This window comes from Mirounga leonina, unplaced genomic scaffold (genome assembly GCF_011800145.1).
Source record: "Mirounga leonina isolate KUSES-001 unplaced genomic scaffold, KU_Mleo_1.0 Mir_173, whole genome shotgun sequence".
NCBI lineage: Eukaryota > Metazoa > Chordata > Mammalia > Carnivora > Phocidae > Mirounga > Mirounga leonina.
The window spans coordinates 51,580,371-51,596,086 of NW_023270447.1; the positions used below are offsets into that span (position 1 = coordinate 51,580,371).

General features: G+C 50.0%; 1 protein-coding gene across 1 annotated transcript in view; it reads left to right on the forward strand.

Moving 5' to 3' along the window:
* Positions 1-2,265: 2,265 nt before the first annotated feature.
* Positions 2,266-15,716, forward strand: part of GLIS1 (GLIS family zinc finger 1) — a 221,843-nt gene continuing 208,392 nt past the window's right edge. Inside the window, exons 1-2 of the mRNA XM_035018514.1 lie at positions 2,266-2,334; positions 3,393-3,705. Of these exons, the coding sequence (XP_034874405.1) occupies positions 3,435-3,705 (271 nt within the window). The 5' untranslated portion in view covers positions 2,266-2,334; positions 3,393-3,434. The remainder of the gene's footprint in view (positions 2,335-3,392; positions 3,706-15,716) is intronic.

Below are 15,716 nucleotides of genomic sequence, written 5' to 3' on the forward strand. Positions count from 1 at the left end.
GAGAGAGAGAGAGAGAGAGTGTGTGTGTGTGTGTGTGTGTGTGTGTGTATGGTGAGGGAGGGATGGCAGAGGACTCACCTCCTGGACTCACTGAAAGGTAGAACTGGAAAGGCCAGTCATCTTCTTCCAACTGTCTTGCTTTTTGAGGTGGAAACTGAGGTCCAGAGTGATATTATGATTTGCTAAAGCCGCCTGGCCTGTTGGTGGCACAGCCAGCACAGGAAATTCAGAAGGGGGAGCATCTAGTGGTGTGTTGGAGGGGTTGGTGAGCTACCCTTGCTCCTTTCTACCTCTTCTCCTCCTACCATAAAAGTAGCAACAATTCTCAACTCCAAATCCCCAGACACATGCAAGACTTTGAGGTGCCCTATGCAGCCCTTGGCCCTTGACCTGTGTGTAACGGGCAGGTTGGAGGATATCCTATACCTGTTAGAGGCAGCTGGCTGGTATAGAAGGGAGAGGACTGGACTGGGAGTCAGGAAGCCTGGATGCTGGTGCCAGCTCTGCCACACCCACCATATTGCTGTGGGCCAGTCACATCCTCTCTCCTTTGAATGTGGGCATGGGGGCGCCTGGGTGGCTCAGTTGGTTAAGCGACTGCCTTCAGCTCAGGTCATGATCCTGGAGTCCCCGGATCGAGTCCCGCATCGGGCTCCCTGCTCGGTGGGGAGTCTGCTTCTCCCTCTGACCCTCCTCCCTCTCGTGCTCTCTCATTCTCTCTCTCTCTCGCAAAAAAAAAAAAAAAAAAAGAATGTGGGCGTGGGTCTAACTAAATCTCCAAGGACCTTCTTACCATTATTGATCTCTCATTGTAAGATGCTATATTTAACCAATTATAGGAAATCAGATTTTAGAATTTTATGATTCTAAAATCCTGGTTTCCCAAGATTCCAGGGATGCTGCTTGAGGTCTCTTACTCTTTGCAGAATCCTCTATTCTGAGACCTGACTTATTGTGTCATAGGGAGGGGCTCCATATACATTTTTCAACTTGAGGTCAAGGCCAAAGAGACCAGACCCCTAACTTAGGAGAGTGTGAAGCCCGACAGGTCCCTTGGAGTGGCCCAGATCACCAGCAAACAGTGCAGAGGGGGTGGGCTGAGATGAAATGGGGAGACCACCTCAGGAGCCTCCAGGGACCCTTCCAGTAGCCCTGGTAGATTATCCAGCCCAGGTGAACAGCCCTGTTTTGTACAGGAGGAAACTGAAGCTCAGAGAAGGGAACCGAGCCACTGCTTCCAGTTGCCCTAAGTCCTGTTCTTTGGGTGGTGTTCTTTCTACACATTGGACAGGGTTGCCTAAGACACTGCTGTCTGTGAGGGAAGCCCAGAATCCAGGCCCTGAAGGAACTGAGAGGAATGGGTCTCAACCCCCAAGGCTCTAAGGTCTCCTGGGAGCTCGCTAACAACCTAGGCTATGGGGCCTTGCCCCCAGACAGATTCACAGATACAATTAGAATATTTTCTAGTTGGGACCCGGCATCTGGTTTTGTTTGTCTTAATAAACATTTTTATTTTTCGGAAAAAAAATTTTTTAAAGTAAGCTCTATGCCCAAGCTGGGACCCGAACTCACGACCCTGAGATCATGAGTTGCATGGTGAGCTGACTGTGCCAGTCAGGCGCCCCTGTTTTTTTGTCTTTCAACTTTGGAGTTTGAGACCCTCTAGGCTGGACTCGACTCTACATTGAAAAACACCACAAAAACAAAAACGTAAGAAAAGTGATCTGTGATCCCTGGTTCTCGTCCCAACGTTGCCGCAGACTGGCTGTGAAATGCGTGCAAGTTCTCGAGTGAGCCGCTTGGATCTGCAACAAAACTTTCAAAGCACTTTCACATCTGTTACCTCCGCGTGCAGGTTTCGCCGGTCGCATTTGATGAGGAGAAAACTGACCTCGGAGAAGGGAAGGGTCCTGCCTCAGCCGCTGGGACGGGCGGGGACACGCCCCGTGCGCTCTGCCGCCCAGCCAGCCCAGCTCCGACGACAGAGCCCCGCCGCTCCCGCCCGCGGCGCCGCCCTGCCCGGCCAGGCGGCCGGAGGGCAGCGGGCAGCGCAGGGCTCCGGCAGCCGCCGCCTGTCAAACCCTCCGCCCAGCCCCGCGCCCGGCCCTGCCCAGGCCCCCGGGCAAGGAGGCCCCGCCCTCGCGCCGCGATTGGCCTCTGCGCGGCAGCCTCAGCGAGCCAGTGGCTGGAGCGGCTGTCGGGCAGGTCGGGGCCCCGCCCCCGCCCCGGGATGCCGCCCCGCAGGACGCGGCGGCAGCGGCAGCTGCGGGGGCTGCGGCGCCAGTGGAGGCGCGCGGAGCCGTGCGCCCCGCGAGCTGCAGCCGCAGCGGCGAGGTGAGAGGGGGCGCGGCCCGTGACCCGGGGAGCGGGCGGGCGCCAGGGCCCGAGATCCGAGGCTAGGGTCCCAGCGACGCTCGAATCCCGGGAGCTTTGGAATGGCGCGGGAGCGGCGCGAGGAAAGGAGAGTTTGGGGGCCCCGGGCCCTTGTTCCAGGAGGGATGTTGGAAGGGCCGAGACTCTGTGGAGGGGGACCCAGCGCGCGTGTTCGTGGAGTGTGAGCCAGTGAGGCTGCTAGTGTTGCTGAGTGTCTGAGCGGGTGAATGAGAGAGCAGTACGTGTGGCACACCGTGTCCCCAGTGTGCATTTGCGGGGGTGTGTGGTATGCGTGGGAGCCAGCGTCCATGGGCGTTACCGACTTTGTGCGGGTTTGCGCGTGAGATGGGTTCATTTTCTCTGCTGCGCGGGGAGTGTGCGTGTCTCTGTGTGCTCGTGATGGGTTCGTGACGCGGGAGTGAGCGCCAATCATCGGACGCCCCCTCTCCTGGCCTCGGTGGTCGGGGGTCAGTCTCGGAGGGTCGGCGCCCCAGACCCGTGGGTGCGCAGTGCGCAGTCCTGCGCGCAGCCGGGTCCCCGAAGCGTCCGGGAGACGCGCAGCCCCTGACCCACCTGGAGTAGTCTCCGCCGCCCCGCCAGAGTCCTGCCCTGGAAATCGTAGTTGCCGCCCGCTCCTGTCTTACTGGGTGACACCGCACAGGCGCTCTCACCCCTCCAGGCCTCAGTTTCCCCATTCTTCCTTTGAAGAAGGCTGGTATCGGTGGAGGCGGATTTTGAGCGGGAGGGTGCACGAGCTTCGCGGAATGCGCGGTGGCGGCGGGTGGCCGGGGCCCTCGACACACCCGAGAAGGAAGTGCGAGCCACTCCTGTGCCAGAAAGGGGCTTTTGCGGGATCAGGTGGGTTTGTCAGGTTAAGGTAAGTGTGGTGGGGCTAGCCCATTTTAGAGACGAGGAATAAACCGAGGAGGTGGTGGTGACCTGCCCAGACCTCCCCCGGGATAGAAAGGGGCTGGCTGTTCCGCTCATTCTAACGCGCGGGTGCTGTCTCCCCTCCCCAGGAGCCCGGCGCGACCCCCAGCGGCGCGCCCTGCCCTGGCGCCATGCACTGCGAGGTGGCGGAGGCGCACTCAGACAAGAGGCCGAAGGAGGCCCTCGGCGCTCCGGGCCCAGGCCGCGGGCCCACTGGCCTCGGCGGCACGCACATGGCTTTCAGGGTCACCGTGAGCGGCGGCGGCTGCGTGGATGGGGCCCCGCGTGACCTGCTGCCCCGGCCGCCTGTGCCGCCGCCGTGCGCCCACGACCTCCTCCGGCCGCGGAGCCCCCGAGACTACGGGCCGTCCAAGGCCGCCGCCACCGCCGCCGCCGGGAAGGGTAAGTCTGGCCCCGCCAACGTGCCTGGCAGGAGGTGTGGAGAAATTCGGGCTGCCTGGCCTGGACACCGCACACCTTTGTGGGAATTCTCTGGAGAATTTGCTGGAGCTTTCTCTCGTGTTCATCATTCTCTCTAGTTGTCTGGGATTCGGTTGTCATTATAAAATGATGCCTGTTTAGGAAGCATCTAATTTAAACTCAATAAACCTATTTTGGAGAAGTGTGTATATAGGAAGTTCAGATTAGGTGATTTTGCTTCTGTGTATTTCTGATAGAAGTTGTGTGAAACTTACAAAAATCTTATAAATTAGGGTGACTAGCAACTCGAGTATCTGAGCTGGCTGCAGGCATATTTGGACGTATTCCGATGGCACTAAATAACAAAAACCAGAGGCCTTCAACAAGACCTATACCCTCCTGGAACCTCAGTTTCCCCTTCTGTCAAGTGAGGAATTAATTATATCAGATGATTTCTGGATTCCTGATGGAAAATTTTATGAATCTGTGATCCAGCTTGAGTCAATTTCTGGCTTAAAAAATGGCCTTTCTGAATTTGAAGCTTCAGAAGCATCATCTTTGGTCAGAAGTTCCTTTGCAGTACCCTTCCTCTACCCAGTGAGGCTGGTGGGTGTAAGGTGCAGGCCCCAGTAGGGTTTATGGGCTCAAAGTCAGCGATGATGCTGGCATTCTCATGAACCTCTTCTCATCACAGTTAATTATTATTGAGCCATTATTTATAAGTTTCATGCTGACAGATAACTAACCAGAAATTGGGGAAACTGTTAAGGTGCAGTGTCGTCCCTCCCCCCCACACCTTATTTTCCCCCTGAGAGAAACCAAGGCTTGGGGTTTCATTATTTTAGCTTTTAGGACTTCTTGGTTCTATTCCCAGGTGATTCTCAAGGAAGACAAAAAGTTTCTTTTGGCTCTATAGACATCACTCCTTTAGCATCAGCCCCTGTGACGTAGAAAAGGTAGGATGTCTTGGTTTTAGAGATGAGGGCTTCTTCTGGGTAGAAAATAACTAACTTCCCAATTCAGGCACTGGTAAAATGAAATGAACGTAAACAGTGTTTTTCTTTTTAATGAAAACACCTGACTTTGTAGGAGAGTGCTATTTCTTGTGTCATTTTCAATCTTAGTCTCTTCTCCAACAGATAGGGATCCTGTTTGAAAGGGTAAACACGGGAAACAATGGCTTTAGAGTATTATTACTGGGATACCCATAGGAGGTGTTCTTTTACTGGGGAGAGAGGAGTGGTGCGCAGCAAGACATGAGTAATATTTGCTGCCCTGAGCTCCATGGCTTGTCCCGCTCCACACATAATCCTCCCTTAAACAGATACCCTCCTGCCACGTTTTAGTTTTAAAAAATCATAGCTGTCGCTGAAGATCGAGTTCTCTGCAGACCTGGTGCATGGTTCTCCTAAATGTAGTCTTTGTTTGGAGCCGTGGTTAGAGACCTCTCATCTGGATGCTTTGCATATGATCTTCCTACTTCCATTCTCCCAAACCCCGATTATTATTATCCACACTCCCCCTCCTCCACCAACGTCTAATATATGAGATGTTTAAGTCAGGATTGTATTTGGAAAGGGCAGAGGAGGATAAAGGGATGGGAGGAACAGCCTCTTTCTTTGTATCCTAAGATGGTCGTTCTGGTTAAACTTTTGTGAGAGGCTTCTAAACTGTTTTCTTCTCGGCCTCCAGCGAGCCTAGCGGGGTAGAATTTATCATACCCATTTGAAAGATGAGGAAACTGAGGCCTGAGGGTGGGGAAAGTGTCTCCTGTGTAGCAGGCTACAACGTGGTCTGGGTGGGAGTTCTCTGGCCAGCCTTTGTTCACTGACCTGGGCTGGAAGAAATTTCCAACGTGGCCTCTGTCCTTCCAAGCAAGTTCTTCCTCACAGTCCAGCCCCTCAGTGATCTGAGACAAAATCCGCTTCCCCACAGAGCTTCAGCAGTCCTCTTAAAAATGCCACAAGGAACCGGCACCTCTTACTGCCCCTGCTCCCACCCAAATATTCCCCAGACCATGTAACCCTTTGAATGTTTGGTGTCTAGCTCCAGATCTTAGGTTTATTGGAAACAGATGCAAATACCAATTGAAAAATCTTCATCGACTGTGCCCTGCCACCTATGATCTGTGGGAGCTTGGGGGGAAGTTGTTCACTCTCTGAGCCTTAGTTCCCCCATTTGTCAATTTACGGTGAGACCAACTTGGAAGGACTGAGGAGAGCTTTAGTGAAAGGCCCGCCTCAGTGCCTGGCTATTGTGGGGATTCCTCTTGGGGTGTGTTTAACGCGCTCCGCCTCTGGTTTTTCATTTGCATGAGAGGTAGTAATGTCTTCCTCCCAGGGTAAACCTAACAATGGTTGTAAGCATGCTTTATAAACTAAAAAGGTAGAAGGGGTCACTGTTATTAATTCATGCTGGGCACCATGCTAGGGTAAGTGATACTTGAGATCAAGGGGGCAGGGAAAGGAGGGAGAATGGTTTGATTTTTAAAATGCTGAATGTGAAGTGCACTCTCGGGTGTGGTGGCCATGGGAAGTTGAGAGGAGCCAAGCCTCAGGTCTTTTGTGGCCACAGCTGCCCAGTGACCGGAGAGAAGACGGTATTGCTTGGTCTGGGGTCAGGTTTCAGATGATCTGCCTTCTGCTTCGGATAGACCCTAAGCCGAGGAAGGGCACAAGCCCTTGGGTCTAGCAGCTTATCCATACATGCTGGGCTTCTCGGCGTTTCCAGATCTGGAGTCAGGAGGTGCTGGGAATGGTGCGACGTCATGGACTAACATTGTCATCATTAACAATAAGAATCACTATCTGTTTATGGCAGAGTCCCGCTTATCCAGATTCCAAGCAGTTGGAAAGGCCAAATTACCAGATGCTGCATTTTTCTTTCTTAGTATTAAACACCCAACACTGTGCTTTTGGAAGTCCTGACAAGGAAAGAAGGTAAACATCTGGGCTTTATGGAGGCAGACAGCTTTGTGGCGATGGCCCGATGACGCCTGGTCCCCGTGCACAGTGCTGTACGATTCTCAGCGTGTGTTCCCACGCATTCTCTCATCTGCCCTCACGCCATCTGTGCTCTGCCTACCTTGTGGGCTGCTCTCAGGGAACAGATGTAGAGTGCTTTGCGGTCTTTAAAGTGCTGGGCAGATCCTGGCTGTCATTACTACGGTTCCCATTTCATAGATGAAGACACTGAGGCTCCAGGATGTGCTCAGAGCTACAGACAGAAAGTGGCAGTTTCTAAGCCTCCCTGTTGCAAATATTTGATTCTGGTTCCCCAGCTTGTACCTTCTACATGTGTGTTGGCGGCTGAGAGCTGGCCTACTGGATGGCCTCCTGAACGTGCCCAGAGAATTTAAAATATTTTTGCTTTTGGTATTTCTTCTGTCCTCTTTGGAAGGAGTACCTATGCCATAGTTAGAAAACTTCTTAGTTTACCGTTTGTCCAGAGTTGCTATTCCCAGACTGAACCAGATAATGAGCTCACTACTTAATTCACAGCGACTCTCTGGGCCCTTTTCACTGTGTGCTGAGATGGGACACGTCCTAGAAAAAAAAAAGAGGCTGATGATCGTGATACATGTGTGGACACTGCCATTAGTAAATAGCCATCGTAACATGGCCGAAAATGCCAAAAAGTAGTCGATCTTGTAACTTAAAAAAATAGTATATAGATTTTTTTTTTTTTCTTGAAAAAGGAAAACAAAATGTAATTGTAGTTTGTGTGCATGGGCATCAGAGGCCGGCGATGGTGAAGAGTAAATACGATGGTTTTGGTGGCGTTACCTGGTAGAATGTCTTCATCCGAATCAGAAGCCACCGTGATGTCCTGGGGAGGTATTGGAGGGGCTAGCGCATCCCTAATAGAAAGGTATGAGTTATTTTGAAAGCATTTACCCCCTCCGGCTCTGGTGGGCAATTTGCTTGCATTTCATCCATTTTAAAGTGCTGGTCCTGTGATCCGGAAATAATCAGATCCAAATTTTTTCGGTGCTTGAGGTTTCAGAAAAGGGGGAGAGAAACCTGCTGGCCAAATGTCAGGCTCAGTGAGACAAAGAGAAACATGTATGTGTGTGGGTACCCAAACGTGATAGGAATATGTTGCGTCTACAGTCCTAAGAGTTATGTATCCGACAAATCTTTTATAGACATGTAGCGGAAATATAATTCCCAAAGATTCCCCAAGAATCCTGGGTGGCTAGAATTTCTATTCCCTTCCTGCCTCCCAAGCTCTCCAGAAGCTGCTAGGACTTGGCGTACAAAAGGAAAGGAGAACCATCACATGAGATCGTGACTTAATTTAGGCCTGGTCGTTTCTGAGCAGTTTACCTGTGGTGCTTCGCTGGGCTGAGGTCTCAGGACCCCTTTAGCTGTGGCATCATATTGATAGGCTGTGTTGCTCCATCTGTGATTTAAAAACATTAAGTTTCTTTATATGCTGTGGTTTTCCTTCACACTTCTGAGGAAAGAAAAAAAAGCCCGCCCCGTCTTTGACTTATTCATCTCCCTGCGTTAACATTTGCGTGAGAAGCTAAATGAGCCAGCACACTTATTTTTACAGTGCGTTAAAATCTCATTACAGGCATAAGTGCACAATGAATCATTTAAAAAAATATATTCTTATGTTCTTTGTTCTGGATGTTGCATAATTATCATCATTTTCTTCGGTTTTATTTTGTGGAGTTTGGCCAGCATCCTAGAAAAGGGGAGAAACTAAAGTTTTCAATCCTTTTTTGGATAGGATTAGGAAAAAAAGAAACAAACAAATAAATACCAACTTTATTTGTAAATTGACCAGTGACTATTGCTAATTGTGGCTTTTGCATAGAGAGGATAATTGCTCTTCCTTCCCTCAGTTTTCTTGGAAAAGAATTCCCTTTTTTGAAGCCGATATGGTGGTATTTCAACAACCTCACCTTATATATATGATTACATGTAAAGTTAGATTCCGTGGCTTGCTAATTTATTTTGCTAATATAGATTTGAGTTGCAATGAGTTTGGACCTAGAGAGTTGTGTTGTTTCTTTTGGTAGGGGGTAGTTTATTTTTGAGCTTAAAGAAACAAAGACATTCAGTTCAAGGGGAGAGAAGAAATGAAACAAACTTCTGCAGTGGGCTTTGAAAAATTCAACTGCATTATGCAGAAAGCACAGCTGTAATACCGGGGCCAGGAAAAAAAGAGCAAACTCCTGAAATATTCGTGCTGCTCGCCTTCACTGTGCTAATGATTCTAGCAGTTTAAAAAGGGACTTCTTGTTTATCAACAGTGGCTGCCCGAATTAATAGTTTACAATGAAAAAAAAAATGCTCTCAGCATTAGAAGCAAAGTCCGGGACTGATAGCTGAGTGAGGAAGGAAAGCAGAAAAGGGGGAGGGTGGTTGTAGCTGTTTTGGTCTCCCTAGGCCTTATTTATAAGAAACTGAAAGGAAACAGACCTGGGATGGGGTGGGGGTGGGGAGAATACAACCCTAACCCAGTGGTCTTACAGTTTAAAGTCACTGAAAGCATCTGTTTTCTTCTTTTCCCCATCTTCCCCTAAACTCCAAAGGGTTATTCCTTCAGAGGGTTTCCGGTGGATCGAGGCGGATTGTGTTAGCATTACAAGCTGTGTTTTTAAAGTCAGCATTTGAGTCAGATGCACTGAGGAGCCCTTCAGTCCACTAACTGAATAATGCATTTCCTGTATGGCCTGAATTTATTTGGTGGTTATGGTTGGGCCTGTCTGGAGTGAACACATGCACCATTGTGCAGCCTCGATGCATGCGGGCCATGCTCTTGGCTTTGAGTCTCTGTTTCCCCATCTGTAAAATGGGAAGCAGTTGGATGGGATGATCCATAGTCCCTTCCTGCTCTGATGCTCCAGGATTCCACATGAACTGGACTGGGGAGGTTAAGAAGGATCAAGGATGTGGGAAGAAGCCACCTTTGTCTCAGACTTGACTTTGCCTTGACTTCTGAGGCTGACCACCGAAGAAAACAGAAGGGGGGGAGGTCAGCTAACCTTACTGAGCACCTACCGTGTGTCAGGCTGGGCACTAAGGCTGTGACTGCATTTAATGAGGCCCAATAACCCTGTGAGAAAAGGAGGCATTATTCTAGTTCTCCATATGGGGCAGCTGAGGCTTGGGAAGTTTAGGTGATTCGCCCCAGTAATAAGCTGACTATTTAATTCACAGCGACTAGCTGTGCAGGTAGTAGTAAGTGGTAAAGCTGGTGTTTCCCCCCCTAAAGCACAGCACTGTCAAGGACGGGCTTGACAACCCAGGCAGTGGCGAGGAGTTGCTGTGGCTATGGAGTGTGCCCCCCATCCCGGGGGAAGGTGGCAGAAGGCCACAGGCTGGTCCAGACAGCTGTTCCCTGGAGCAGCCCTTTCTGAGGCTCTGCTAACCGGCCGAGGTGTGACTTTCTGGGGAGACTGTGTCTGTCCACTTCAGTGCGGTAGAAATGGGGGAAAGATAGTGGTTCCCAGTTGTGACGTGCGGTCCTCAGGCTAGGACTCTCTGAGGCTGTGGAGGGACCCTCTAGAAGCAGCTCCTTCTCCGAAGCAGTGGCACACACACGTCCCACGGGTTATTGCAGGTTCTAGTCCCTTTCTGAGCCTTTCCCACAGTTTAGGGAGACTCCTTGCCCAGGCCCTGGTTGCGGTCTCCCTTCCACTGCTTCTGAAGATACTTTTGATGTTTGAAGAGAATTCCTCCTAAGCCCCACCATACCTAGTGGTAGAACGCATGCTTCACTGGGCATGGTGGCTTGAGATCTACTAACAATCATTTCCTATTCAATGATGAGACGAAGAAGGGCTTGGGAGGGAGAACAGTCCAGGAATCAGAGTAAACCTGAGCATTTGTTTGTGGGAAATGGGTCTTTTGTGTCAGATGAAGAACGAACCAGATGATCCCTAGGAGAAGGATAAAGTCCTGCTGCTGGTTTGTGTCTGTGGCCTTGCACGAGGGTGCACGTGTTCATGAGACGGTGGACATTCTCAGAGAATCACACTTATTGCAGGAGTCTTTATGGCCCCAGGCTTCTTTGCCTTTGGATGTTGACCCTGAGTCTGAAGGGGAGAGTAGGAAGAAGTATCAGGAGGGCACTGTGGCCGGGCCTCTTCCTACTTGTGTCTTTTTAACAACTAGATTACTCTTTTAGATGTTGTTGCCTTTTTTTTTTTTTTTTTTTAAATAACAGGTTTGATGGAAAATAAAGCTTTAGCAAGAAACCAGGGAGAATTATAAACCTGACTTTAAAAATACAGATCCCATTTGCTGTTTTAAGCTCTCCGGAGGGCTGGAGATTGGGTTTGTTTTGGAACGTTGCTGGACTATATGAATTACTTCTCTGAGGCTTGGGTATTTAATACCTAGTAGAAGTTTGTATAAGAGCTGATGATGTATTTTGCCGACTTTCCAACCCTGTAAATAAATTACATGTGCTGGCAGAGGTTGCCAGGATCCACTGTGTCAATTGAAGCTTAATTTTTATCCCAAACCACTTAATACTTTTGTCCTAGCGAGTAGAGAAGGTTACCGGGTCTTGTCCAGCAGCGGGCCCATTCCAAGACAGAGACAGCTTCGCTGAATAGGCCTCCGTGGGTCCATGGATCTTGACACAGTTTTTCGGTGATTAAGTAGCTTCAACGCTCTCAAGCCCAACCCTCCAGGCAGAGGATGATAGTATAATTTTAAGTGTATCGTAAAAATGAAACTCAATCGCTTCCACTCCCCAAACCTGCCTCACTCCCCTTCTCTCTGGAGAAAACAGCCATAATTATGTGTTTAATCTCAAGACTGCCTGTGCATTTTATCTTATTTGAGTGCAAAGCCCAGGTAATAACATTGGCATTTCCAGTGCGAAACAAAATAGGGTTTCTAATTTGGAGACACTATTAAATATTTCATGCTTCAACCAAACTCAATTCTTTTTTTCCTATAATAAGTTTAAATATTAATTCTCTGGAATGTCAGATGCCTAAAGCTAGGCATTTAGTGATCTGCAGTTTCAAGTATCTCGAAGAAGGTTTATGAAACAGGATATTTCACTGGGAGGGATGAGTTGTGTATTTCAGAGATATCTGAATTCAAGGCAGCGTCTTCAGATTTACTTTTTAAAGGGAAAAGGTCGTAAAATAAGTTGCTTTATGTGCTGAAGGATTAAGTGGCTTAGGCTGAAATAACAGCAGGGACTTGACTGTTTTTCCCCCTTATATTTTAACAATGCTTTCTGGGGGAGGGGGTGGGTCATTTTCCCGCCTGCTTGTCTCCTCCCCCATCACCCCCCCCCCCCCCCCCCCCAGCAGCCAGATGGCTTTAATTCTAACCAAATCCCACGCCGAGGCCAAATGATTGATCAAACAGTCATTTGTACTTACGTAGCGCTCTTTGTGAGAATATCTCTGCATTGGAGCTTCTCGCCTGGGTTGGCTCTTCTTGGGGCTTTTAGACGGTTGACTTCCAGCAGACTGAGGGGCTCGGAGAGGCGGGGGGCCCAGGGGTTGGTGGAGAGCAGAAGTCCCAGACCTTGCCATCTAAGAACTCCTTGCTTAGAAACTTTCTGTTACTTCCCATCCCTGACAGCAGGGGTATCCGAGTTTTCTGAATACCAGGACAAAAATCTTTCCTTGGTCCACATGACAGCAGTTATATTTTTAGTGTGTGTTGATGGACAAGCTGCCTAATGAGGTTATTAGTTTTAAGCCCTCTTTTCAATAGATTGGTATTTTATCATCCACTTACCCATCTGTAGAGACATCCATTTATTCTCTGGACTTTGGTACGTGCTTTAAAGGTTGCCTGTGATACTACAGCTTGGCTTATAGATTGGCAACTGGTCGGCCAGTGGGAAAAATCTGAGCCCTTTGGTGTGATGTTCCAGATTTCCCAGCAGTCCGGCTCCGTCTCTTGCCGATACCTGCTCTGCTCGTTCTCTAGCAGTGTTGGACTTTTCCTTATGCAGCTTCAGACCTGGGATTTTTCTCTTTACTTGTCTTTCTGTCCTTATAAATCGGGAGCTTCTTCTGATTCATCTCTGTACCCTTGTGTCCAGTACCAAGTCTGGCATGAAGTACGTATCCGAGAAACAGAGGGTGCTGATTGAGGCTGTGGGCATGGAACTAGGCTACCAGGTTTGAATCCTAGCTCTGGGGACTAACATGGGGGAACTTGGGGCATGTTAATTGAGCTCTCTGGGCCTTGGTGTCCTTACCTACAGAATGGGGATAATGATAGCAATGCTCTCACGAGGCCATTATGAGGATGAAATGAGTTAATACATGTGCAAGTGCTTCAATACAGAGACTGGCCCATGGTATAATGCTCAATAAATGTTGGGATGATGATCATTGTTGTTACTGCTGGCATGTAAATGTTTGGGAAACAGAACCTCTTGGAAGGGCCTTCCTTCCCTTCCTTGCCACCAGACTGACCCCTACTTATTCTTTAAGACCCAGTTCAAGTGCCACCTCCTCCCCGAAGCCTTCCCTTTCTGCCTAGACTGGGTTTTGCTAGAGCTCTGACACACACACGGCCCTTATCCTTCCTTCTGCTGTAGCACTGCTCACTCCGTGGTGACTTTCTGTTGGCTTACGTGTCTTTGAGAACAGGGGCCGAGTTTCATGATCCCTGCGCAGCCCGGGGTCTGGTTCAGAGTGGGTGTCTAGGAAGGGTGGGGATGGGATCCAACCCAGGCTCTGTCCTCAAGGAGCTTGTAGCCTGTAGAGGAGGAGCCAAGTTGTATGTTCTTGTTTTTCCCACAAGGTTGAACACACAGTAAGCTCTCCGTGTACGTGAGACTCTGATAAACGTGAAAGGAGTTCCTACCTGCACACACAGTCATATTCCCTTTCCAGCACCTACTTGGGGCTCTTCATAATGAAGTCTGCCCCTAGCTGGCTCGGGGACCTTGGGCATGTCCTCTCACCTGTCTGGGCCTCCCTATCCTCTCCTTTCTGGGAAAACTTGACTTCAGTGATCACAGGCCCTTCTGGGTTGTGAGCCTTTGGAGTTGGCAGGCCACGGGCCAGATGGAGGAGCTCGGGGCATGACAACTGTCCCAGAGGGGCTGGCCCAGGATTGTAGGTGCTCTCTGCCACACACCCTCCCTCCCTCCTAGGCAAAATTTCAGACATTTAAAAATGTGTCTCATCTTGTGGTTTAACGAGCAGATATTGGTGGTTGTAATACATCTGACCCAAATTTCTCTAAGAGGAAGAAGAACCTTGGACCAGGTGTTGGGACTGAGGACCAGGAGCCAGACAGTGGTTCTCTGCAGCCCTACTGAGGGCTGGAAATTGACGTACCTACTCTGGATCCCCAATCCAGGTCCGGCTTAGACAGAACCCCCGGGGGCATTGTGTCGGCCTACTGGCTTCTCTCCAGGCACTGTTGTGGTTTCAGGGCTGTAAACTGTAAAGCTCTGCCCAAATCATTACTCTTCGTTCCGTTCCCCCCTTGAACAGTTGGGAAGACTAAGGATTCAGAGGGGCCATGTTGTCACTTGTGCAAAAGTGACAACTTTTGGAGTCATTTGGAGTCAGAACTGGGTTCAGATCCCTTACTACAGCACTTGCTGAACCTTGGGCAAGTTCATTGAACAGTGAGCCTCAGTTTTCCTCATTTGTAAAATGAAGGTAATTCCCGTCTCCTAGGGTTGATGTGGGGATGAAGAGACATCTGTAGAGCACCTAGCTCAGGGGCTAGCCCCCAGGAGGCATATAACAAAAATGAGCTGCTGCTGCTGGTCTTACTGAGTGCAGAGCCGGGACACGTCTTCAGGCCCGACTTCATCTGAGGCTCCTCTATGGCGTGGTACCCTGTCCCCTCACTCTGGTGCTTGTTTTTCTTTTGTGGTGAAGTTAGAAGAGTAAGGACTCTGGAGTCGGAGAGACTGAGGTTCTGAGCTGAGCTCTGGAGGACGCAGATGTGATTGGCTGGCATCTCGGCTTCACCTGGGGCTAGGGGGAGGTGAGGAGCTCTTGTCCCCGCTAAGGCGGGCGTGGGCTGCCTCCGTGTAGTCTCTGACCAGTCCCGGCCCTGGGTCAGTCCAAGACCCTCACACGGCCTGTGGTGGCTCTGGTGTCCAGCAGGAGGGGGGAGGGTGTTTGTGGGAAGAGCCAGGAGGCAGAGCGACCCGCCCCCTGTTCAGTGGGTCGGGATTTGCCTTCTGACTAATACCCAGTTGGATTACTTTCATTCTACTTCCCAAACTTGTGATGCCATTGCTCTTCTGCCCCCACGTCCCCACGCATGCAGGTGGCTTCCATTTGTTTGAACCCTGTTGTGAGTAGAGAACCCATAAAGCCGTTTAATTCTTTCTACATTTACTCCTTGTGGGGGAGCATCATCACCCTCATTTTACACGAGAAAAGCTGAGGCCCGGAGAGGCTAAACGACCTGCCCCAAATTCCAGAGCTGGTAGCTGCAAGCCTGGCTCCAGGATCACGCCCTTCCTCACACCTTGCTCCCTCTCTGGGTCCCCCTTCAGCTCCTCTGGACCTCTGCTGCCTTGGGCCGAGGCTTACCGGGCATCACTGTTGAGAGACTGCCTTTCCAGGAAGCTTTACTGTTTCCTTCCTTCATCCGCCGACTCCCCTTTGTCACTTTTCTCTCACTGAACAAGTCAGGTATTATAGATTCTTGGTTCTTTGTTTTCCTCTGTGATGAGACCGTGGGCTCCTTGGAGCAGGGTCTGGAGTGAACACATCTCGGCCTTGCAGAGGGAGTGTGGATCAGAGAACAGAATGAACACAGGACTCCAGCGGAATTCATCTGTCCCTTTTCCAGTCAAGGGGCGCTTTCCTGGGGACGTTCCTCAATCAGATTTTCAGGAAAGCAACCCAGAGTGGATTTCTGTTTCTGAGCCTCAGCTTCCCATTTGTAAAATGGGGGGCAGTGAATCCCTGCCCAGCCAATTGTCAGAAGCCTATGGGATATAGTGTGTGAAAGTGTCCTGAAAACAGGAGGGCCGTTTGGGTTTGCTTGTTGGTTTGTTTATTCATCAAA